Below are 27645 nucleotides of genomic sequence, written 5' to 3'. Positions count from 1 at the left end.
TTTGACCCATGTGACATTGAATGAAAGTCAAGGTAATTTATTTGAACAAACTTGGTAGCCCTTCACCCCAGCATGCTACAGGCCTAATATCAAGTCCCTGGGCATCTTGGTTATTGAGGAGAAGACGTTTGAAGATTATAGCCTTTTTAAACCATGCGACCTTGAATGAAGGTCAAGGTCATTTATTTGAACAACTTGGTAGCCCTTCACCCCAGCATGCTACAGGCCCAATATCAAGTCCCTTGGCATCTTGGTTATTGAGAAGAAGTTGTTTGAAGATTAGAGACTTTCTGACCCATGTGACCTTGAATGAAGGTCAAGGTCATTTATTTGAACAAACTTGGTAGTCCTTCACCCCAGCATGCTACAGGCCTAATATCAGGTCCCTTGGCCTCTTAGTTATCAAGAAGAAGTTGTTTGAAGATTATAGCCTATTTGATCCATGTGACCTTGAATGAAGGTCAAGATCATTTATTTGAACAAACTTAGTAGCCCTTCACCCCAGCATGCTACAGGCCTAATATCAAGTTCCTGGATCTCTTGGTTATTGAGAAGAAGTTGTTTGAAGATTATAGCCTTTTTGACCCATGTGACCTTGAATGAAGGTCAGGGTCATTTATTTGAACAAACTTGGTAGCCCTTCACCCCAGTATGCTACAGGCCTAATATCAGGTCCCTTGGCCTCTTAGTTATCAAGAAGAAGTCGTTTGAAGATTATAGCCTATTTGATCCATGTGACCTTGAATGAAGGTCAAGGTCATTTATTTGAACAAACTTGGTAGCCCTTCACCTCAGCATGCTACAGGCCTAATATCAGGTCCCTGGGCCTCTTAGTTATCAAGAAGAAGTTGTTGAAGATTACAGCCTATTTGATCCATGTGACCTTGAATGAAAGTCAAGGTCATTTATTTTAACAAACTTGGTAGCCCTTAACCCAAGCATGCCACAGGCCTAATATCAGGTCCCTGGGCCTCTTGGTTATTGAGAAGAAGTCGTTTGAAGATTAAAGCTTTTTTAACCCATGTGACCTTGAATGAAGGTCAAGGTCATTTATTTGAACAAACTTGGTAGCCCTTAACCCAAGCATGCCACAGGCCTAATATCAGGTCCCTGGGCCTCTTGGTTATTGAGAAGAAGTCGTTTGAAGATTATAGCTTTTTTAACCCATGTGACCTTCAATGAAGGTCAATGTCATTTATTTGAACAAACTTGGTAGCCCTTCACCCCAGCATGCTACAGGTCCAATATCAAGTCCCTAGGCCTTTTGGTTATTGAGAAGAAGTTGTTTAAATGAAAAGTTGACGCCGGACGGCCGGACGGCCGGACGGACGACGGACGCCGCACCATGGCATAAGCTCACTTGCCCTTCGGGCAGGTGAGCTAAAAAACCAAAGGGCTCAAATAACAGCTTATTTACAGTACACACTATTCAAAAATAAATAAAATTAAAAATTAAAAAGGTACTACAACCCTGCATTCAGCATACTGTTGTCTTTAAAAGTACATGATGCTAATGCAGATACAAATAAAGTGACAAATGAAAGTGAAGGGAAAAAACTCTGAATATTGAAGCATGTAACACGAGCCACTTTGCTGTCCCAAATTGTTTTAAAACAGGGTAGAATATGAGATGCCTGAGCCATGTGAGGAACTGAAAACTAAGGAACATAAGAACTATTAATAGAAACACAGACACATGGACTGATAGGCAGTACCACAGCTCCCTGACCTAGTACTGGTGGTGGTGAACTCACCCGTCATTTTCCAGAAGAACAATGGGCCCAAATCGCTCACCTGCAATGCAGTGATCTTTTCATATATGGATCCTGCAGTTATTTGAAAGCATGCTACATGACCAATATAATGTCTCTCGGCACTTAAGCTATTCACTAAAAGTCATTTAAAGATTTAAGCATACTTGATCGACGTGACCTTGAATGTGAGTCAGGGTCATTCATTTGAACAAAGTTGGTAGCCCTTCACCCCAGCATGCTACAGACCAAATATCAACTCCCTTGGACGCTTGGTTATTGAGAGGAAGTCGCTTAAAGATTTTAGCCTTTTTGACTGCTGTGACCTTGAATGAAGGGCAAGGTCATTCATTTCAACAAACTTGAGAGCCCTTTACCCCAGCATGCTACAGGCCAAAAATTCGGTCTCTGGGACTCTTGGTTATTGAGAAGAAGTCGTTTAAAGATTTTAGCCTTTTTGACTCCTGTGACCTTGAATGAAGGTCAAGGTCATTCATTTGAACAAACTTGATAGCCCTTTACCCCAGTATTCTACAGACCCAATAACAACTCCCTGGGACTCTTGGTTATTGAGAAGAAGTCATTGAAAGATTTTAGCCTTTTTGACTCCTGTGACCTTGAATGAAGGTCAAGGTCATTCATTTGAACAAACTTGGTAGCCCTTTACCCTAGCATTCTACAGACCCAATATCAACTCCCTGGGACTCTTGGTTATTGAGAAGAAGTCGTTTAAAGATTTTAGCCCTTTTGACTTCTGTGACCTTGAATGAAGGTCAAGGTCATTCATTTGAACAAACTTGGTAGCCATTCACCCCAGCATGCTACAGACCCAATATCAACTCCCTGGGACTCTTGGTTATTGAGAAGAAGTTGTTTAAAGATTTTAGCCTTTTTGACTCCTGTGACCTTTAATGAAGGTCAAGGTCATTCATTTGAACAAACTTGGTAGCCCTTAACCCCAGCATGCTACAGACCCAATATCAACTCCCTGGGACTCTTGGTTATTGAGAAGAAGTCGTTTAAATATTTTAGCCTTTTTGACTCCTGTGACCTTGAATGAAGGTCAAGGTCATTCATTTGAACAAACTTGGTAGCCCTTCACCCCAGCATGCTACAGACCCAATATCAACTCCCTGGGACTCTTGGTTATTGAGAAGAAGTCGTTTAAAGATTTTAGCCTTTTTGACTCCTGTGACCTTGAATGAAGGTCAAGGTCATTCATTTGAACAAACTTGGTAGCCCTTTACCCCAGCATGCTACAGGCCAAATATTAGGTCTCTGGGACTCTTGGTTATTGAGAAGAAGTCGTTTAAAGATTTTAGCCTTTTTGACTCATGTGACCTTGAATGAAGGTCAAGGTCATTCATTTGAACAAACTTGGTAGCCCTTCACCCCAGCATGCTACAGACCCAATATCAACTCCCTGGGACTCTTGGTTATTTAGAAGAAGTCGTTTAAAGATTTTTAAGCATATTTGACCCCTGTGACCTTGAATGATAGTCAAGGTCATTCATTTGAACAAACTTGGTAGCCCTTCACCCCAGCATGCTACAGACCCAATATCAACTCCCTGGGACTCTTGGTTATTGAGAAGAAGTCGTTAAAAGATTTTAGCCTTTTTGACCCCTGTGACCTTGAATGAAGGTCAACTTTATTCATTTGAACAAACTTGGTAGCCCTTCACCCCAGCATGCTACAGGCCCAATATTAGGTCTCTGGGCCTTTTGGTTATTGAGAAGAAGTTGCTTGAATGGAAAAGTTGACGCCGGACGGACGGACGACGGACGGACGACGGACGCCGCGCCACGGCATAAGCTCACTTGCCCTTCGGGCAGGTGAGCTAAAAAAAAATCATTCAAAGGCTTAACCAGTTTGGACCTTGATAGCAGGTCATTATCATGATCTTTGATTCAAAGATATCTGATATTTAACCTAACTCTACAGCATGGTCGTGAAGATTCTCAGGTGTGATTATATAAATAGACCTGAAGAAATGAAACAAGTGATCCAAGAGGGATCTTGGCCCCCAGCATTGAATGATCTTTATTGGCCCTCTTTTCCCAATTAACTATTTCATAAAATGGAAAAATCCTAATATGAAATCTAAGCAAGACGTAAGAAGAACTTTCTGATAAAGAGCAAAGGTATATTTCAACTACCAAAATCCAAGATGGCTGACGCTTGGCCATTTTGTTCTCCCAATCAGGCTCAATACTGAATAAACACAGCTAGGGTCATGGGAAACCTATATGTGAAGTTTGAGAAATATCCTTAAAGTACTCATCAAGTAATAGCTATATAAGTAATAACCTTCAACTGCCAACATTCAAGATGGCTGACTGTCAGCTATTTTGTCTTCCCATTCAGACAAGAAAATAAATGAGCATAACTAGGGAAACCTGTATATGAAGTTTGAGGAAAGTATAACTAGTCTCAACAAATAGAGATAACAAGGATCGTTTACAGATGACTGATGAACAACGGACCATGGACATCTGATGATTGTGGGCTAAAATCGTTTACAGATGGACTGATGAACAATGGACAATGGACCATGGACATCTGATGATTGTGGGCTAAAATCGTTTACAGATGGACTGATGAACAATGGACAATGGACCATGGACATCTGATGATTGTGGGCTAAAATCGTTTACAGATGGACTGATGAACAACGGACCATGGACATCTGATGATTGTGGGCTAACAAACTCTAAGTTAGAATAAAAAAAAAAGTGTTTTAGCAAATGCTGAATTCATTGAATAGTCTTTAGATTATAAAGCTAAATAAGGTTAAATGCTGAATTAATTGTTGATGTAGAATTGCTGTCTAGTTTTGTAAGATCAACCTTCACAGATTTAGTTTTAATGAGTAGAGCAAAGGAGGGTATTAACATGGAGAACATAATATATTGCGTTACGTTACATGCTCTTATGTATTTTTGTTATTATTTTTAATCTCATCTCATATATATCGTTGCTAGAGGCCCACATGGTATAAGACACTAGTGACCTGCATCATGCTTATGCTGACCTGGTAAAACACACGCAAAAGTGACCACCTGGCTACTAGATCTAAATATTTTTACTGATTACATCCATTTTCTGATAATTACCTATTCAATATCTATATCCATATTCTGCTTTTGGTGTATTATAAATAGAACATGGGTGGTGGTTGGTGGAAAGATTGAGATGGACATAGTTTGAGAGGTACGTGTCACTGTGCACATATATTGAATGATTTTTAGTTGACTACTCAAGGGCCTTTATATAGGGGTTGGATCAAGGTATATAAGTATCTCCAAGCAGAGCACAAACTAAAACGTCTTCACTTCCTTAAATACGATGGCCAGAATATACTGTCATCATAGGGGAATATCTCAGAAATGATTTCTGAATACTGAAACTTTGTATCTCTTTTTAGTCAATTGGGCTTAATTATAACTTGCAATGTCAGCTTTAAGAATTATATTCGCATGCCATGATTATAAAGCACAGGAAATTATCTGATTGCAGAGATCATCGTACAGAAGAAATGGTCTGATTGCGGAGATCATTGTCCACAAGAAATGGTCGGATTGCGGAGATCATTGTCCACAGGAAATGGTCAGATAGTGGAGATCATTGTCCACAAGAAAATGGGCAGATTACGGAGATCATTGTCCATAGGAAATGGTCAGATTACGGAGATCATTGTCCACAGGAAATATTCATAATGCAGAGATCAACATACAGGAAAATGATGAGTATTTAGAAATCTACAGGATCAGATCAATCTACAAAGGTCATTATATAGCTACAGTACTACCTTAGGACTAGTTAGACCAAAGAGATCTTTACAGTACTAGTGGTGGTAATTAGCAGAAGATTGAGATAAAGCATTTTAAGGTTCATGCAGATATTTACTTTAAACCTTGATTTAGGAACATTTCAAAATAATACAACCACAATTGTATTAATTTTTTTTTTTTTTTATGAAGGTTAATATTTTCTTGACAATTTCAGACTTTTTTTTGCATGTTCCATCATATGATTGTTCTCATAACCTATAGTCCATCATCAGAAACAAGCTAATACAACCTCGACCTCGAGATCTCAACAAGAATTAATTGTCCAATAACTATTCAACTAATGCAGCTTTTGGTACTTTTTGGGTCTCACCAACAGTCAAGGACCCATAGCTATATTGTTTATCATAACTAATATTTTGTGGCACTTTTTCCTGCAAGACTTTAATGCATAGAATCTATGGCATTTCACAAGCTATAGCAATGCAGTGGAAATTAAATTTTGGAAAATACTCTTTGAATTTCTAACCCAAAACTGATTGATCAATATAATATAAATGCTAGTTACATGCAGCTAATCTAGTAAGGAGCGGGTAACATGTCCCCCCAACCTCTCCCATTACAGATAATCTAGTAAGGAGCGGGTAACATGTCCCCCCAACCTCTCCCATTACAGCTAATCTAGTAAGGAGGAGGTAACATGTCCCCCCAACCTCTCCTGTTACAGATAATCTAGTAAGGAGGGATAACATGTCCCCCCCAACCTCTCCCATTACAGCTAATCTAGTAAGGAGTGGGTAACATGTCCCCCCAACCTCTCCCATTACAGCTAATCTAGTAAGGAGTGGGTAACATGTCCACCCAACCTCTCACATTACAGATAATCTAGTAAGGAGGAGGTAACATGTCCCCCCAACCTCTCCCATTACAGCTAATCTAGTAAGGAGTGGGTAACATGTCCACCCAACCTCTCACATTACAGCTAATCTAGTAAGGAGGAGGTAACATGTCCACCCAACCTCTCCAATTACAGCTAATCTAGTAAGGAGGGATAACATGTCCCCCCAACCTCTCCCATTACAGCTAATCTAGTAAGGAGTGGGTAACATGTCCCCCCAACCTCTCACATTACAGCTAATCTAGTAAGGAGTGGGTAACATGTCCACCCAACCTCTCCTGTTACAGATAATCTAGTAAGGAGGAGGTAACATGTCCCCCCAACCTCTCCCATTACAGATAATCTAGTAAGGAGTGGGTAACATGTCCACCCAACCTCTCACATTACAGATAATCTAGTAAGGAGGGATAACATGTCCCCCCAACCTCTCCCATTACAGCTAATCTAGTAAGGAGGAGGTAACATGTCCACCCAACCTCTCACATTACAGATAATCTAGCAAGGAGGGATAACATGTCCCCCCAACCTCTCCCATTACAGATAATCTAGTAAGGAGGAGGTAACATGTCCCCACACCCTCTCCTGTTACAGATAATCTAGTAAGGAGGAGGTAACATGTCCCCCCCAACCTCTCCCATTACAGATAATCTAGTAAGGAGGAGGTAACATGTCCCCACACCCTCTCCTGTTACAGATAATCTAGTAAGGAGGGATAACATGTCCCCCCAACCTCTCCCATTACAGATAATCTAGTAAGGAGGGATAACATGTCCACCCAACCTCTCACATTACAGATAATCTAGTAAGGAGGGATAACATGTCCCCCCAACCTCTCCTGTTACAGATAATCTAGTAAGGAGTGATAACATGTCCACCCAACCTCTCACATTACAGATAATCTAGTAAGGAGCGGGTAACATGTCCCCCCAACCTCTCCCATTACAGCTAATCTAGTAAGGAGGGATAACATGTCCCCCCAACCTCTCCCATTACAGCTAATCTAGTAAGGAGGAGGTAACATGTCCCCCCAACCTCTCCCATTACAGCTAATCTAGTAAGGAGGGATAACATGTCCCCCCAACCTCTCCCATTACAGATAATCTAGTAAGGAGGAGGTAACATGTCCCCCCAACCTCTCACATTACAGATAATCTAGTAAGGAGGGATAACATGTCCCCCCAACCTCTCCCATTACAGCTAATCTAGTAAGGAGGGATAACATGTCCCCCCAACCTCTCCCATTACAGATAATCTAGTAAGGAGGAGGTAACATGTCCCCCCAACCTCTCACATTACAGATAATCTAGTAAGGAGGAGGTAACATGTCCCCCCAACCTCTCACATTACAGATAATCTAGTAAGGAGGGATAACATGTCCCCCCAACCTCTCACATTACAGATAATCTAGTAAGGAGGGATAACATGTCCCCCCAACCTCTCACATTACAGATAATCTAGTAAGGAAGGATAACATGTCCCCCCAACCTCTCCCATTACAGATAATCTAGTAAGGAGGAGGTAACATGTCCCCCCAACCTCTCACATTACAGATAATCTAGTAAGGAGGGATAACATGTCCCCCCAACCTCTCACATTACAGATAATCTAGTAAGGAGGGATAACATGTCCACCCAACCTCTCCCATTACAGATAATCTAGTAAGGAGGAGGTAACATGTCCACCCAACCTCTCCTGTTACAGCTAATCTAGTAAGGAGGAGGTAACATGTCCACCCAACCTCTCCCATTACAGATAATCTAGTAAGGAGGAGGTAACATGTCCCCCCAACCTCTCCCATTACAGATAATCTAGTAAGGAGGAGGTAACATGTCCACCCAACCTCTCCCATTACAGATAATCTAGTAAGGAGGAGGTAACATGTCCCCCCCAACCTCTCCCATTACAGATAATCTAGTAAGGAGGAGGTAACATGTCCACCCAACCTCTCCCATTACAGATAATCTAGTAAGGAGGGATAACATGTCCCCCCAACCTCTCCTGTTACAGATAATCTAGTAAGGAGGAGGTAACATGTCCCCCCAACCTCTCACATTACAGATAATCTAGTAAGGAGGAGGTAACATGTCCCCCCAACCTCTCCCATTACAGATAATCTAGTAAGGAGGAGGTAACATGTCCCCCCAACCTCTCCCATTACAGATAATCTAGTAAGGAGGAGGTAACATGTCCCCCCAACCTCTCCCATTACAGATAATCTAGTAAGGAGGAGGTAACATGTCCCCCCCCAACCTCTCCTGTTACAGATAATCTAGTAAGGAGGTAACATGTCCCCCCAACCTCTAGTTAGGATATTATAACCGAGCAAGCAATTATTTCACCCTTGAACCGGAAGTTGGGCCCAATAAAAAGACTAAGTGCAGAAAGAGATGTAATACATGGAAATAACCTTATACAAAAGTTATGTGATAACGGCTGTTAAAGGCAGTGAATTAATTGATTATTAATTGATAGATATATCAATATATTTGTAATTTATGTCAACAGAATCATGACACGATGTCATATCGTATTTCTAATTTCACTTTCAATCTCTGTCAGAAATTATGTTTAACTGGAGAACTATTGTAATGTAACATTCAGTTGAACTGATCAATAATACGCCATTAAGCATACAAGATTTTAGAAAGATCTATTCGGTACTTCGCGAGAAAATGCGGTAACAATAATTGTTTAAGGACAGAGGAAAGGCGGAATACGGACCATGGATGAAAAATGATTTGAACAGCTGAACATCTTTTTAAAAATTATTTTAATGTGAAAGTTATTTAATATTGGCACTATTATAAACAATTAAACCTTTGAATTAAGGGCATTTGTCAAAACTGCATGACCTTTAAATTTCTACTGTTATCTGATAAATGTACATACACTGGTGGATAATGATTTCTGTGAATGAAAATTATAGACACGATTAAATCTGTCAAACCTACCAAGAAAGGTCCACCTTGATGTACTGCATGTAGCGGTATGGAGGAAGGATCCATGTACACACCAGCTTGTCCTTCCAATTGTGCCAGATACACTCAATGTCATTAATGGGTTCTAAAGGGTCTGCAACATAAAATACATTGTCATTTACCAGTTCTATATTCTAAAACACAAAATACACCGTCATTTACCAGTTATATAGTCTACAACACAAAATACACTGTCATTTACCAGTTATATAGTCTACAACACAAAATACACTGTCATTTACCAGTTCTATAGTCTACAACACAAAATACACCGTCATTTACCAGTTCTATAGTCTACAACACAAAATACACTGTCATTTACCAGTTCTATAGTCTACAACATAAAATACACTGTCATTTACCAGTTATATAGTCTACAACACAAAATACACTGTCATTTACCAGTTATATAGTCTACAACACAAAATACACTGTCATTTACCAGTTATATAGTCTACAACACAAAATACACTGTCATTTACCAGTTATATAGTCTACAACACAAAATACACTGTCATTTACCAGTTATATAGTCTACAACACAAAATACACTGTCATTTACCAGTAATAAAGTCTACAACACAAAATACACTGTCATTTACCAGTTATATAGTCTACAACACAAACTACACCGTCATTTACCAGTTATATAGTCTACAACACAAAATACACCGTCATTTACTAGTTCTATAGTCTACAACACAAAATACACTGTCATTTACCAGTTATATAGTCTACAACACAAAATACACTGTCATTTACCAGTTCTATAGTCTACAACACAAACTACACTGTCATTTACCAGTTATATAGTCTACAACACAAAATACACTGTCATTTACCAGTTCTATATTCTATAACACAAAATACATTGTCATTTACCAGTTCTATAGTCTACAACACAAAATACACTGTCATTTACCAGTTCTATAGTCTACAACACAAAATACACTGTCATTACCAGTTATATAGTCTACAACACAAAATACACTGTCATTTACAAGTTCTATAATCTACAACACAAAATACACTGTCATTTACCAGTTATATAGTCTACAACACAAAATACATTGTCATTTACCAGTTATATAGTCTACAACACAAAATACACTGTCATTTACCAGTTATATAGTCTACAACACAAAATACACTGTCATTTACCAGTTATATAGTCTACAACACAAAATACACTGTCATTTACCAGTTATATAGTCTACAACACAAAATACACTGTCATTTACCAGTTCTATAGTCTACAACACAAAATACACCGTCATTTACCAGTTATATAGTCTACAACACAAAATACACTGTCATTTACCAGTTCTATAGTCTACAACACAAAATACACTGTTATTACCAGTTCTTTAGTTTCATACAAACTACATAATGTTGTTACATACCATCTACTTTTAGAGTCACCGTGCCAATAAGACCTTCATTTCCAGTAACTTGTCTGATTCTACATTGGTACTTTCCATCATCCTCCAGCTTCCTAACCACCTTTGTAAATGCAACAGCAGTTTCATTGACTATGGTCATGAAGGACTGATCCACCTCTGTACCATTGAATGTGATATACAAATCTGACGCATTTATGAGCTTGGATGGTTTGTTCAATGCACATGTCAGGATGCTAGTTTCATTTGTGTAGTAAAATGGATCATTCGGCAAGAAACCTGAAACATAGTTTTTCAATTTGTTATCAATCAATACTTTTAGGTCATCTGACCCAAAGGTCCAGGACGATTTATATATAGCTGTCATGTTTTGTCCGTTGTTGTGAACAGTCTACATCAGCTGTGTAAACTTTTACATGAAAAACGTTACTCCTCCTTAATGCCATAGCAGATTTTAACCAAATCAGGGCTGAAAAATCTATTGGGCAAGGGAAATCAAAATTTGTATAAATCAGGTTGGTTGGACCCCTGGGGACAGTGGGGTTGCTCCAAATAAGGAACTCAGCAAAAATTTGATTTTCATTCTTACTCCTCCTTTATCCATGGAAGGTTTCTGCAAAATTTCATTAAAACTGGTTCTGAGAAGAAGTCAAAAATGTTAATTGTTTACAGACGGAAGACACACAACAAAGGACAAAAGGCAATTAGAATAGGTCAAGTCTCTAGTGATCCTAAAACTATGAACATGTATAGCTAGATAAATGACACAGTGCAGTATATATGTGATGCAAAGGAAAAAGCAGAAAAAAACCATTTAAATACCATTGGATTGGATAGAAAAAATGGTGATTGATAAAGAAATTTTAACCCATCACTACTCAATATAAAGGAACAAAGGAGGAGCTGAGCCCTAAGAGTGAAAATTACCTCAAATTCAATGCATTTTGATAACAATAATGAAAAGTTACAAATTTCTTACCAAAACTACCAACATGGAAAACAGACTCCTTGTGGGATTTTTTTACTGAAAGTGGCATGTATATATAAAAGCTACTAAAAGTGGCATGTATATATAAAAGCTACTAAAAGTGGCATGTATATATAAAAGCTACTAAAAGTGGCACGTATATATAAAAGCTACTAAAAGTGGCACGTATATATAAAAGCTACTAAAAGTGGCATGTGTGTATATATAAAAGCTACTAAAAGTGGCACGTATATATAAAAGCTACTAAAAGTGGCATGTATATATAAAAGCTACTAAAAGTGGCATGTATATATAAAAGCTACTAAAAGTGGCATGTATATATAAAAGCTATCATTGTCTCTGCTGTAAATCATTGTAGTGAGATAACCTAGCCTCTTGTTAGGAGAAATATAGCCGATTCTTAAAAATCTTTCTAATTAAGTGGGAATGAAAGAATGTGGTCTATGTTAAGTCTTTTCCCTTGCACAACATTGTAATAACTACAATACTGACATGTCAGAAAAGGCCCCATTGTGTGGCTATCCCCAACAATCATCAAGACGGCATCTGTCTATATCGCCATATACCAGTATTTATTTTTAACTTTGACCTTATGCTAATCAATTCAGAAGAAGTCTATAGAGTTCTGTTTATCTGCTTAGAAACCAACAGTTCAAGTTTGAAGTTTTTGAGAGCATGTGGTCTGAGCATTCTGAGGTACAACATTATACCAGTTAGTTAGTGACCTTGACCTCTGGTTGACCATACTCTACATCAACAGGGTTATGTCCCATGTTTCACACCAGATACACCATACTGAAATAAACATAATAGAAGTACTTACTTCCACAATTACAGCAGAGCTGGCATGCAGAAGAAAACCACATAAGATGCCCAAGGCTGATCAGGAGTAAACAGATGGTCTTCATATTGTAGCAGACGCAGCAAATCAATACCAGTACATGTTAAACCTGTAAACAAAGTAAAGGTTTTGGTACAATAACTTTCATGAGTTCAATTTAAAATAAAGTGATCATTAATAAGTTAAGGGCTGAGTAAATTATTCCTGTTGATGATGAGTCTTGAGATATCAAACATTCATACTTTTACATTTCGTAATTACTTCACAACTATTTCAAGTGAAACCTTGAAAACAGTTTGGTTGACTCAAAATCTAAATTTTCTATGACCAAGGCCTCTGGAAAATTCTTTATTAATAGGTATGAGGCAACAAAGGGCCCCAGAGCCCTCAGGAACATATTTCATTCACAGGTATGCAGAGGTAACACAAGAGAGCCAATGCAAGGGCCTTAACGGTAACTCAATAGTCCCATATGCTATAGTAGTATACAAAATCAGTATCAGTACTGTTGGCCAAGGCAGCCATATTGGGTTTCGAAAGACCCGAAAAATAATAACACTTTGTCAGGACCATCTCATGATCATTTTAGGTATGTTAGATCTCAGTCCCACTGATGGAACTTAAAAAGAAGTTTGAAATATGAAAAGTTTATGTATGGGCATAGAGCATGATGACCGACGAAGCACGATGACTAAAGGTCACCTTGACCCTTTATAACTTGAGTGACTGATATCACCACTCTCATTCTACTCCCCCAACACCCGTATTTCCTCTGTTCCTCTCCCTCCACATTTATCCATTATCCATTTTTGTATCTTTCTCCTCTTATTCCCCATCTACATCCTCCAGCACCCCCAGCCAACCCCTAAATCTCCATTATCACCTTCCTCTCTCCTCCTCTGTCTCCTTACCTTTTCTCAGTAGCAGAAGAACTTACATTCAGTCCAACTTTTGAAATTGATGACTTTATCCTAATAACAGAGTGATATGGCTAACTACGGTATAACCTGTCTTAACCGAATGTCATCGGGGCTAGAATATTTGGCTAGTTTACACAGGTATCTGGTTTTAGAGATCGATAATACTCAACATCTGAAAAATGGGTTTTGACTTTAATTTAAAACAAAGAAAATGTAAACAGCAGCTATTCAATTGCTTACAACAACAGAGGAAAGTCAGCCATTCTACGATCTAGTTGTTTTATTAACAAAAACAAAATATATTCAACTTGTCTGCCATTATTTTCTGTATGCTAGCAGATTTGGTCAGTTAAATAATGTCGGTTTTCGGAATAGACAGGTTCTGGATATACAAGTTTTACCTACTTTAATACAAGAGGGAAATTAAAGTGCTGGGGCCAACACAATAGAGCTTGAAAAGACAGGGATCTCAACTAGACAGGGACTGCTTTTAACAAGTCATACTGAACAACAAAAGGCCCATGAGCCCCAACAGTTTCCCCCCGAGTACTAATATGTTTCGGTCAACTTGACCCATTTTGACCCTGCCCATCAGCTTCTGGTGGTTATTTTTAGTCAGGGCCAGTATAAGTGCATACCATAACACCATCCCATACTGATAATTCTACCCAAATTTTGACCATTTGAGATGGAATTCAACAAACATTTATATATACCTGTGACCTCTTGTTCCACAGAGTGGCTGAGTATATAGATACATGTGACCTTTTGTCCCACATTGTGGTCGAGTGTAGTACAATTGTATGATATACATGTGACCTCTTGTCCCACAGTGAGGCTGATTGTAGTACAGTTGTATGAGATACATGTGACCTCTTGTCCCACAGTGAGGCTGAGTGTAGTACAATTGTATGATATACATGTGACCTCTTGTCCCACAGTGAGGCTGATTGTAGTACGACTGTATGAGATACATGTGACCTCTTGTTCCACAGTGAGGCTGATTGTAGTATGACTGTATGATATACATGTGACCTCTTGTTCACAGTGAGGCTGATTGTAGTACGACTGTATGATATACATGTGACCTCTTGTCCCACAGTGTGGCTGCATGAGTGCAGTTTGTAAAATAAAATCTGATATCATGAACATTTTCTAAAAATCAGCCGATGCAAAAATCTATATTTTCATTTTACAAACATATTGTAGAAAAAAATCTTACCAAATTTCCATAACATCAGAGCTACAGACAACTACTGACTGGATTTTAATGGTCAGGCCTGCTCTGAATCACCACAGTGACAGCTAACTATGACAATACTCAGAGTACATTCAACAGGAAATCTCAAACTCTTAGCTTTAATATACTGGTGCCACATACAGGACATGTAAACAAATTCAAGAGGCATTTATATATATCACAAAATAGGTTTTCCGGTACTTGGACAGAGGGGTACACATGGCGAGTCCTTTACATGAATCTGAATCTACTTACAACAAGTGAATTAAGGTTAACTTGAACACATCTGTAGTATACATACAAACTATTGCACAAAACATCCTGGTATATACTACGGGTGTCTATACATGATTTACCAGCCATTCTCCAGTTTTAGGCGGGAGCCTCCAAGTTATTTCAGTAGATATATATATCTCTACTGAAAAAATTTCATCTGAAAACATTTTAGATAATAAAGTCTATATGTTTCCTTAAATAGAATGTTTTGTCCTTAAAACTGATTAAAAAAGCAAATACAGTACACAAGGTCGCAATAAGATGTTAAAGCAACAATAAAAGATTAAATCTTGGTTCTAACACGATTCGTTTGCAACGCGTGTTTTGATTGGTTACGGACCATGTTCTAATCTGCGATAGAACCATGATCTATCGTGTTAAACCACGCCCCGTTTCTAATCAAAACAATATGGTGTCAAGTTTGACTCGTAGCGAAATTCAACACCCTGCAACATTTCTGATTGATGACCCATGAGATTGGAATCGAAAGTGAAGAAATCGAAAAGAATGAATTAACTGAATAAATTTAACAAAAATCGTTAACATCATTCTTACTGTCATTTATTGATTGAAACGTTCATTTCGTCCGTGTGTAGGCATCTAGCCAAGTAAAATCCGAAATGAAATGAAACAAGTGCACACAACTTTCACATAACGGTTGAGCCTGTAGAAACACATCAACTCTGACTTTGTCAAAACGTCCATGTCATTTTGCATACTGCGTAAATCCAAATATGTCTTTAAATCTTCGGTAACAGGACTTTCACAACAATCCAAATACACCGCTTCGTCAACATACAGATCGAACTCTCGCGATTATGGGCGTGGCCAAATGACCGACTTTGAAAGCTTCTTTCTGATTGGTCAGTCCGATATAGTATGACACGTCACTAGTGGAGGTCACAGAGTACTTTACAGCGTAGTTGTAGCAATGTAAAACAATGTTTGTACGTATATTTGACAGTAAACGTGTTAGAATGGGGATAGTACGTTGTTTTTCGTGACTATACTGGTGATTAGAACATGAAATTTGGTTTAAACTCTCGACCTATCGGTCTCGAGTTCAAACCAAATTTCATGTTCTAATCGCCAGTATAGCCATTCAAAACAACGTACTATCCCCTAAATAGAAACAAAATATAAGTTATAAAAGACTTTCCAAACTGAAAGCATGCTTGTTTTGAGCCATGACATGAATGTACAGCTGAATATGTATACCTTCACCCAAGCTAGGTACAGCATATGGTGATACATTCAGAGAACATTTAAGAAATGTAATAAAATAAAACCCTGTGTACAATAATAGGAAAGCTTATTATACTGCAATGATGTACAGAATGTGACCCCTCCGATAACCAGATAGCTGCACTCACTTCCAGCTCACAAAAGCTCATTTCCTGTACAAGTATTTGCACACAAACATTTCAATTTCATACAAATGTTAATGCTTGTGAAGGTCATTCAAATATTTCAACTTTAAGGTCAAAACTTTGACTAAAACTGTACTGGGTGGATGATATAGAGCCTAAAATAATGATAAAGTTTTTGTTTATTGAGGTAATGAAGTTATATTACAAATATTTTCCTACTTTTTGAGCTGCCTCTCCCAAAAAATTGGTTCAAACCAAAATCTTGTCAATCTTAATGAAGAAAGTGATTTTATAGGTTTTATTTTTGCTCTAAAGGGGAACTTTGTTCACCAAAACTTGGAAAGCTTGAATACCAATGATTAACTTGTGTCACTTCATCAGTCTCGGTCAAATTCTCTCTTTATCTTAGTAAAGAAAAATTGGAAATCTCGAAAAAACTTGGATAATACAAAGTGAAAATTTGGTCCCAACAATAAAAGTCTTGAAAATGTTCGAACAACACAAAGTATCGTTTTTGAGTCAAGCAACGATCGGTGGTAAACGCCAACATTTTTTCAACATAAAATTTCCGATTGTAGTACTGAAGGTACATTGTATTGTCACTACAAATCTACTGATTATTACATACTATCAAAAGTGTATTAATTAAATCAATTAAACAATTATCTGTGGAATCTTCTAACAACAACTTTAACTCTATTAATTGGATAATACACCATCTCAGTGACAGTAACATGGGCATGTCCAGTTAAAAGGTAATGGTTGATGGTTCTGTTACATTTTATATATATTGTGTTAAATTTAAATGGTTATTCAATATGACATTTATAAATTGTTATTAGGTTGAATTCTGTTTTATTGAAATCGAAGTGACTAAGTGAAAGAAAGTTTATCATATCTGTCCATCAGCAAGACTACACCAAACTACGAGTGACAGAAATATTGCATATACATGTACATTTATTGTGCAATCTTTATGACAACTCACTTTTTTTTCTCATGCTTCTGTTGAGTTTAAGTTAAGGAAATTCCATTGTATTTCCCATATTTGTCTCCCTAGCTATCTCCAGCCTCAGCAGAGCCAAACTCTTCATTTATAAAACATTGAATCTCCTTTGCCTCCTTTTCCAGACCAGTTTTATCAAAATCCATTCAGCCATTCAGGACTACTAGCAATTCAAATGATCTACCTCGAACACTATTTTCCCAATTGGACCCTGACACTTTGGCCCAAAGGGAGCCACACCTTCCATTTATACAAAACTGGATCACCTTTGCCTTATAATTGGTGCTCTGAATTAATAATACTTTTGACCAAATTTCATCAAAATCTATTCAAGCATTCACGACTAGTAGCAATTTAAGGAAATGTTGATAAACAATGAATGACAGATGACAGAAGATGCACCATGGTATAACTTACCAACCCTTCGGTCCAAGTGAGCTAACAAAAAGAAATTTCTTCCACACTTTTTATGATGTTTTTCTGTATGTTCAAAGCATTTGCACACAAAAGATTCAATAGATCATTCAAATAAGCATTAACTAAAATATTTCTTTGTGTGTCCCAGATAATAATTTTCATATATATTACAATATATATATATTCAATTTTACTTCCTTATAAAGCAGCCCTGGCACACATAATAGGTCTTGTCCCTAATTTCCTGTCCAGGGATATCTCCTCTATCAGCTGTGTATTAATCTATTAAAACTAGCTAGGGTTATAAACGGAATACTAACAAGAGGCCAAGGGCCTCGTAGCTCTCTGGACGTTGATACAGTAACGTGCCAATTTTAGTCTTTTTTTTTTTTTTTTTTTTTAATTTTGCTATATATTCTTTGTATTTTTAACTTTTTCAATGAATTTTCCTGACTTTGTGTATTGATCGTTTTAAATGAAATTTTGTACTCTTATAGAGAATTGTTTCCTGTTTCATCCCATAATATTTTCACTGTTTTCCGATATATATGACTAGAGAAATCATATATTTTTTTTACAATACCTATTTTTTTGAACGCCATTTTGACGTTATTTTAGTAACGTCATATAGAGAAATGGCGTCACACGGAAATTATCAGTGTAGACAATTCTGTATTGCTCCATAAATACTCAACGGAAAAATAAATAAATATTATGAGAAGAAACTATGGACATTTCTTCATAACATGACGAAATATTGTCAAAATCCGTTCACATAGTAATGTTTCATATCCGTGTGTTTGCCAGGGACGTATACGTATACCTCGCGAGACACTCTGTACACTGTAGCAGACGACATAATGTGTATAAAGTAACACGCATAGCAGCATTTTTTTTGCAGCGGCACAGGGATACGTGTGTTGCAGCACATTACTATATACACATTACAGTGGGTTGATATAGGAACTTTGCCTCATAACTCCTCAGAATAACGTTCGGCATGTCCCTGTGACACCGAATATGTCCAAAATGACACCGTATATTGACGATTACTCGAAAATGAAAACATTTAACAACTCAAATTTCTTGTCAAATCTAGTTCGTGTCGACCCCAATCATGTGTCTTGAAATCCATTCTGACAGTCCCACTGTTTCTGATATCCTCTGTCCACAAACTTTTAATAATTCTACTTCCGGCAAAAATATGAGAATGACTGCGTAAGCTCTCCTGGACTCCGTCCAGAGAGCTAAAAACTCTCTGCTGGCTAACTCCTTAACTTGAGATCAAAGACGGGCAGAGCTTTACAGTCCTTTCAAGTCTGTACCAACATTACCCTAATACCCCTCCAAGCCTGTACCCACATTACCCCAATACCCCACCTAGCCTGTACCTCTACTCATATTAGCTTGCCCCTTCCAGGGCGAAAAGACAAAAGGACAAGAATTAAGATATTTGATTTTCCTCTTTTCGAGGTGAAAAGTTGAAATAATGAAATGGCACAAATCAGCCACCTGAATTCATATTGTTTTCATGGTCAAATGGTTGTTTTCACTTGGTATGTTCATATAAAGAATCAGAAACACTCAGAATGAAATATACAGTATACAAGGTGAAAACCAGCTCCTGTCTAGTACGGGTCCCTGTCTATTCTGGCTTTACTGTTCCGGCATTTTCCTTCTCAAACTATATAGAGTAGTTAAAACCTGCATGTCTATTCTGAAAACTGGCGCTGTTCAACTGACCATGGTATAAGTTTACTTGTACAATTGACGTGGCCAAACCGCCCGTTATGTTTTCCCAACAATCAACAACCTAAACAATCACTTCGAGGACTTTCACAATTAGGCTACTGAATATTCTGGGTGATGACCATGTCACTGATTGAAGTTTCCACAGATGTGATTTACCTGTAATTTTAATTTGCATCTCGAGGTGGTTGACGACTATTCACTAATCAAAAAAGATTACCGTCAGATATTGTGAATACTTTTCAAATGTATTCTTGGAAAATAAAGCAAACGCCTGCCTTTTGAGCGTCCAGTTGATACAGATCTAAGAATGCCCGGATGTTGATACTGATTAATGTTACATGTGCCTAACGAGGCAGTGATTGAAACTGGGCTGACTTACTCTGGTGAGTAGGAAAACGATTTGTTAATTCACTGACTAATTAGATGGAAAAATCTTCATGGAAAAATACCTACAACGACAGTACATACACTGCGATTTCCAGCATGGACATAGCCGAGATGTGTTCTCAACCGCTTTATTTAAAATCTGTTATTTTTGTTTACGATCTATATCGGACTTAAAAACTATTTTTTTAATTAACATGCACTTGTGAAAAAACATACACATTGTGAACTGGATGACTTTTTCCTTATTGTTAGTAACTGAAAAGTTAGGGTGTACATTTTCTTTGTTTTAAATTAAAGTCAAAACCCATTTCTCAGAAGGTGATTATTACCGATCTCTATAAACTGGATACCTGTGTAAAGCAGCCAAATTGTCTGGTCCCAGTGGCATCTGGTTTAGACAGGTTACACTGTATGTGTAATACTATCTGTTTTTCATTATTATATAGGTAGGCATGACATGTGTTAATCATTTTAAATAAATAAAAAAAAACATCAAGAAATACAATGTATATATTTGTTTAACCTTATATTAGACTACACAAGAATTGTCAAACAGAGAAAATTATATCATATCATACCAAAAAAATTGTAAGTTATAGCTGTTATTATTTTAATAATAGGAACAGTTAACACATGTACTGGGATTACATTTTAATAATATTAGACTTTTAATAGAGTTTCATTAACATATTTTTTTCATGTTATAGATTCAGAGACTCACAGTAGAAAATCAAGTTGGTTGGTATTTTTTGTCCAAAAAAAAATTAAGTGACAGCTGTTTTTCATTGTGATCATGCAGTACTTCTTTGTAACAAATTTAAACCTATTCTGGACGAATGTCAGTTATGACAATGACAGAAAAGAATGTTTTCATAGATGTTAAGTCATTGTGACAATGACAGAAAAGAATGTTTTCATGTATGTTTAGCCATTGTGACAATGACAGAAAAGAAAATTTTCATGGATTTTTAGTCATTGCAACAATGAGAGAAAAGAAATGTTTTCATTGATGTTTATTTAATATAGCCATTGTGACAATGACAGAAAAGAATATTCTCATGGATGTTATGTCATTGTGACAATGAGAGAAAAGAATGTTTTCGTGTATGTTTAGTCATTGCGACAATGACCGAAATTAATGTTTTCATGGATGTTTACAGTCATTGTGACAGAAAAATGACCTCTATGACGGTATATAAAATCTAGATCTCTCTACACATATGATGAAAACACTTGTATAGAACTTTCACTTTAGAATGTGTTTCAATATATAGGTATATCAACAGGTTGACCTAGATGTTAATGTAAACCAGTTTACTTCCCTGTGTTAAGGATTCACTAAGGACATGGGTTCAAAGTCCACCACAAACCTAAGTGTACAAACTTAGAACTTTACCCTTTTTGGCCCCATTTAGGATAAAAATCAAAAGACAAACATTTTAGGTGAAAAACTTCCTTTATGATTTTTTCTGAAGGAAATAGATTCCATGCTAGCAATCAAACTGTACAGTTGCACTGTAGACTATTCTTCACACTTAGTGCCCTAGGTTCAGACTAGTAGTGCACTACACTTACACTAAGGTAGATTAGTAGTGTACTACACTTACACTAAGGTAGATTAGTAGTGTACTACACTTACACTAAGGTAGACTAGTAGTGTACTACACTTACACTAAGGTAGACTAGTAGTGTACTACACTTACACTAAGGTAGACTAGTAGTGTACTACACTTACACTAAGGTAGACTAGTAGTGCATTACCCTTAGACTAAAGTAGACTAGTAGTGTAGTATACACTTACACTAAGGTAGACTAGTAGTGTACTTCACTTACACTAAGGTAGACTAGTAGTGTAGTATACACTTACACTAAGGTAGACTAGTAGTGCACTACACTTACACTAAGGTAGACTAGTAGTGCATTACCCTTAGACTAAGGTAGACTAGTAGTGCATTACCCTTAGACTAAAGTAGACTAGTAGTGTAGTATACACTTACACTAAGGTAGACTAGTAGTGTACTTCACTTACACTAAGGTAGACTAGTAGTGTAGTATACACTTACACTAAGGTAGACTAGTAGTGCACTACACTTACACTAAGGTAGACTAGTAGTGCATTACCCTTAGACTAAGGTAGACTAGTAGTGCATTACCCTTAGACTAAAGTAGACTAGTAGTGTAGTATACACTTACACTAAGGTAGACTAGTAGTGTACTACACTTACACTAAGGTAGACTAGTAGTGTAGTATACACTTACACTAAGGTAGACTAGTAGTGTACTACACTTACACTAAGGTAGACTAGTAGTGTAGTATACACTTACACTAAGGTAGACTAGTAGTGCACTACACTTACACTAAGGTAGACTAGTAGTGCACTACACTTACACTAAGGTAGACTAGTAGTGCACTACACTTACACTAAGGTAGACTAGTAGTGCACTACACTTACACTAAGGTAGATTAGTAGTGCATTACCCTTAGACTAAAGTAGACTAGTAGTGGACAATGTTTAGACTAGTAGTGCACTACACTTACACTAAGGTAGACTAGTAGTGCATTACCCTTAGACTAAAGTAGACCAGTAGTGGACAATGTTTAGACTATGGTAGACTAGTAGTTATACTACACTTACACTAAGGTAGACTAGTAGTGCATTACCCTTAGACTAAAGTAGACTAGTAGTGGACAATGTTTAGACTAGTAGTGCACTACACTTACACTAAGGTAGACTAGTAGTGCATTACCCTTAGACTAAGGTAGACTAGTAGTGCACTATGTTTAGACTAAAGTAGACTAGTAGTGGACAATGTTTAGACTATGGTAGACTAGTAGTATATTGTGTTTAGACTAAGGTAGACTAATAGTGCACTATAGTTAGACTACATGTAGACTAGTTGTGCGTTACATTTAGACTACAGGTAGACTAGTAGTGCACTATTGTTTAGACTAAGAGAAGAGTAGTGCACTATTGTTTAGACTAAGGTAGAAGAGTAGTGCACTATTGTTTAGACTAAGGTAGAAGAGTAATGCACTATTGTTTAGACTAAGGTAGACTAGTAGTGCACTATTGTTTAGACTAAGGTAGAAGAGTAGTGCACTTTGCTTAGATTTAGGTGATGTCGGGTGACCAAAACCCCCAAACAGGTCGGTAATGGTCATGATCAGTATCCATGGCTACCTGTGATTTTTACCTGTAGGCTACATCTACCTTTATATAATTACCTGAGTACTGTGTGGCAGTAGTATTTATAGTGTCTTTTAAGCTTATAAATTAAAGTTAAACTTGGTTAAATTTTACTTTTATGCATTTGAGTAAAAACGAGTTTGTACCTAAATATAATGTCATAAAATATTAACTCTAGTTAAATGACCAAAAGATATGTACTATACATAGCCATGTAATAAGAAAAATGAAAGGTATATTTTCATAGATATATAAACTTGATCTCTGTTTATCTGTAAAAGACAAAAACAGTGCTAGTTTGTGTACATGGATATCTAATTAAATTATTTCCTAACCTGAATAATGTTTCTCATTAGTTCATTACACACACAATCATATTGCTACAGATCATACGGAGTACATCGATCATGTTTATCCTGCATAAAACATGGAGGTGTCCACAAAAGAAAATTGTTCACTCATCAATATCAGATCAATTGAATAATTAAGTAGAATAGAATCATGAAATAATTCAAGATTTGAGGGGAAAAAATCTTTGTAAAACAGATGATAACCCATTATGAGTCAATATACCTCAGGGTTCACCCTGGACCCAAAAATCACGGGCCATTTTGACAAGATTTCAGAAATCGTATGGGTCAAAACATAGAAAATTGAAGAAATTTGTGAGTTTTGGCGGGCCATTTTGGAAAATATGTGGCAAATGGTCCCATGCCCCCCTCCCCCGAGTTATCCCTGTACCTAATTTCTAATCTTCTTAGAGACAATATTTTTCATATTCTCTTCAATTAAATTTTATTTTAATTTTTTTTATAATTACACTAGCATTGATAAGTGAATTTTTGCTAGTACCCCTGAATTTATGTTTGTAACCCTCAAATTTTCAGAAGAGTGGTATATTTTACCCCTGACAGGGTAAAGTAATGGGACATGCTGGATAAAGGTCATTCATTTGAAAAAAAAATGCTCTTCGGTCATCCCAGCATTCTACAAGCCAATATTAGGTCTCTGGGCCTCTTAAGATTTCAACATATTTGATCCTTTTTAACAATTGCCTTGAATGTAGGTCAAGGTCATTCATTGAACAAACTTTGTAGCCCTTTCTCCCAACATGCTACTGGCCCAATATGATTATCATGGTTTTGGACTTCTTTAATTTGTTACTGATCCATGAAAAGAAGTTGAAAATATAAATGACCGGCGACGACGAACAAAAGGCGATCACAACAGGTCACTTAGAGACTTTGTCTCAGGTGATCTAACATAAGCCACATATATAATTGTGCGTTTGTTATTTCCAATGCAACAACTGTAAATCAAACGTATCCATAAATATTGATATTACCGTATTTTACCGGGTGTAAGCCGTTTTTTGCAGATAACCACACACCCCTGATAATGGCGGACAAAGGTGCTAGCTGGCAGTAAGGTAAGTCTGATGCTTTTAAACTCATTTACTGTATCAGTATCAACAATTCAATAAGTCCATGGGACCTTAACACTTCATAGTTAATGGATATACACAAAAGACATCACTATGCGCTGTAGTTATTGCTTCTTCACCATTTCTCATAACAAGCAAGATTAAAATGATTGGACAAAATGTTTTGAAGAAAAGTGGTTCACAATAAGGTAGTGTAGTCTAGTTAACTCAGTGTCGTCTCACTTTGTCATAACTGATAAAAGACGTTTTCCAATCCCTGTATGTACCTCTCTGCTCTATATAGTTAAAATTTTGCAATGAAAGGAGGTTTTTAGAGTATTCTATGGTCTAACACAGAGAGAAAATATAATGTGGCGCTACCAAAATTGGAAAAGTACCTAGAATGGAACACAATGAAACATTGTTTTAAAATAAACGTGCAATAAATAGCTCTAATAGGAATCTACTGTTACCTCACAAGATCATGTGATGTAATATGAGTTGTAAGCTTATGTCCGACAGAAAAAAAGAGGATGGCCTTACGCCGAGACTTTCCACTCTCTGTCTTTTAAGTGACATATTTAAATGTATAAATACATTTTTAGACAAGGTACCATCAAATCATATCCTTCCATCTTCACAGAACAGTTGGCGTACTTCAAGATCTTGGGGATTTCCAAGTCTGATAGCTAACTAGGCTACTGGGTCGGTCATCTGATGGTGAAAGATTTCAGGGTGAAATCAGAAATTGTAGTACTCACCTTCCACAAACTAAATCTTCAACAGAAGTGATTACCAATCATGACAACGAGAACAATGAAAATATCCAGCTTCGTGATAAACAACCAAGTGAAATAACTTCCTAGTACGACAAGCGTCTCAATGAGCAGAACAAACACACTCACAAACATGCACGTGGTCAAGGGGACGCAACTCGAGAGAGCCGTCAGCGTTCAGGCACACGTAGTCCATATGCACTGGCTTTAATAAGTCTTTGCTTGGACATCATTTTCCGAAATAGGATAGTCCATACATGTAGATGTCGATGTCCTCGTAACTTGGAAATAAGCTCTTGATAGTGTCACTTCACGGTTGCACATACATTCTACATAAGCCCACAGGAAGTAATGATAAATACCCTGCCCGTGCACGTGCCGGGTTTACTTCCCACTGGCTTTGTAATGTAAAAGTAGTCGAGAGATGGGCATATGGCCGCAACAAAAGGCAATCACTGTTTCATTTCATGCATATTTCTAACTTATTTAGGTCACACATTTTCATCTACAAAAACAAACAAACAAACAAACAAAAAGTTCGAGAGTAAAGTATTTAACGGTCGAGAGTAAAGTATTTAGAGGTCGAGAGTAAAGTATCTAGAGGTCGAGAGTAAAGTATTTAGAGGTCGAGAGTATTTAGTGGTCGAGAGTAAAGTATTTAGAGGTCGAGAGTAAAGTATTTAACGGTCGAGAGTAAAGTATCTAGAGGTCGAGAGTAAAGTATTTAGAGGTCGAGAGTAAAGTATCTAGAGGTCGAGAGTAAAGTATTTAGAGGTCGAGAGTAAAGTATTTAGCGGTCGAGAGTAAAGTAGGAAGCGGGGGGGCAGGAGGGGCAATTGCCCCCCCACTTTTTTCAGTGGGGGGGCAAACATATCTTTTTGTCCCCCCCACTTTTTGACATCCAAAATCTAAAAAAGGGGAAAAAACACGAATTTATATATTCATTTCGATAAATATCTGTATATTTTCGAACCGATAATGTTTTCTTGAAGGCAACGATAAAAACTGTATCTTGTACATCCGGAACATTCCGACTTTTATACTAGTATATCAATCCTCAGACCTGTGTGTCGGTCGTCTGCAATAGCCTGGTAAGTCAATATTTATATCTTAATACGAAATTTTGCTTAACTTCATCACATAGATTCAATAAGTTGATGATAATTTGTGAAGTTAATTGAGTTCATAATGAGAATAAATCAGAAACACAACATGAATAAGAATGCGCGGTTTTAACGTGAATAGAGTGATACTAATTACCGACAGGTATGAGGAAATACAAAAAAAAATTCGACTCGCGCTTACGGCGCTCGCTTTATCACTAAATTATTGCCCCCCCCCCCCCCCCCCCCCCCCCCCCCTTTCGATTGCAGATCCACAGGGGGGCTTCGCCACCCTGGGACCCGCTGGGCGGCCCCCAGACCTCTCGCAAACAGGGAAAAAAATCGACTCGCGCCTACGGCGCTCGCATGATCACTTAATTACTGGACTCCCTTTTCGAAAACTCCTGGATCCGCGCCTGATCCCGAATTATTGGAAATGTGCTATATTCATTTTCCGCGGAGGGCTTAGACCCCCTTGAACCCCCTATCAGGGCGCTGCCCTGGACCCGCTGGGCGGCCCCTCAGACCCCTCGTAAAAAAAAAGCAAAAAAAAAAAAAAACAAACAAAAATCGGCTCGCGCCTAAGGCGCTCGCATTATTACTAAATTACTGGACCACCCGCCCTTTCGAAAATCCTGGCCGGACCTGGTGATTCATGTTTTGCCATAAATAATATATCCTGATTTGCGTAAATAACTTATTTTGTACTACATTAATTATCAAAATTATCATGGGATGTTGAAATGATAATTATTGCCTAATTTTGCGGAGATGGCATACGATTTGTTTAGTGCGTAAAATTTAAGGTTAAAAAAAATTTTGCCCCCCCACTTTTTGACGACTTCCTACGCCACTGTAAAGTATTTAGAGGTCGAGAGTAAAGTATTTAGCGGTCGAGAGTAAAGTATTTAGAGGTCGAGAGTAAAGTATCTAGAGGTCGAGAGTAAAGTATTTAGCGGTCGAGAGTAAAGTATTTAGAGGTCGAGAGTATTTAGTGGTCGAGAGTAAAGTATTTAGCGGTCGAGAGTAAAGTATTTAGTGGTCGAGAGTAAAGTATTTAGCGGCCGAGAGTAAAGTATTTAGAGGTCGAGAGTAAAGTATTTAACGGTCGAGAGTAAAGTATTTAGAGGTCGAGAGTAA

At 37.5% G+C, this 27645-nt stretch overlaps 1 protein-coding gene across 2 annotated transcripts in view; it reads right to left on the bottom strand.

Moving 5' to 3' along the window:
* The window catches only part of LOC117325313, an 84551-nt gene extending 59041 nt beyond the window's left edge, over positions 1-25510 (bottom strand). For both annotated transcript variants that reach the window (XM_033881435.1, XM_033881436.1), the window contains exons 1-4: positions 25388-25510; positions 12630-12756; positions 10822-11097; positions 9392-9512 (exon numbers count right to left, since the gene is read on the bottom strand). In XM_033881435.1, coding sequence (XP_033737326.1) covers positions 9392-9512; positions 10822-11097; positions 12630-12714 — 482 coding nt within the window. In that variant the 5' untranslated portion in view covers positions 12715-12756; positions 25388-25510. The remainder of the gene's footprint in view (positions 1-9391; positions 9513-10821; positions 11098-12629; positions 12757-25387) is intronic.
* Positions 25511-27645: the final 2135 nt, after the last annotated feature.

The sequence above is a fragment of the Pecten maximus genome, chromosome 4 (assembly GCF_902652985.1).
Source record: "Pecten maximus chromosome 4, xPecMax1.1, whole genome shotgun sequence".
In the NCBI taxonomy this organism is placed as follows: Eukaryota; Metazoa; Mollusca; class Bivalvia; order Pectinida; family Pectinidae; genus Pecten; species Pecten maximus.
The sequence above is the reverse complement of the archived record's forward strand: the minus strand, read 5'-3'. Positions and strand labels throughout refer to the sequence as shown.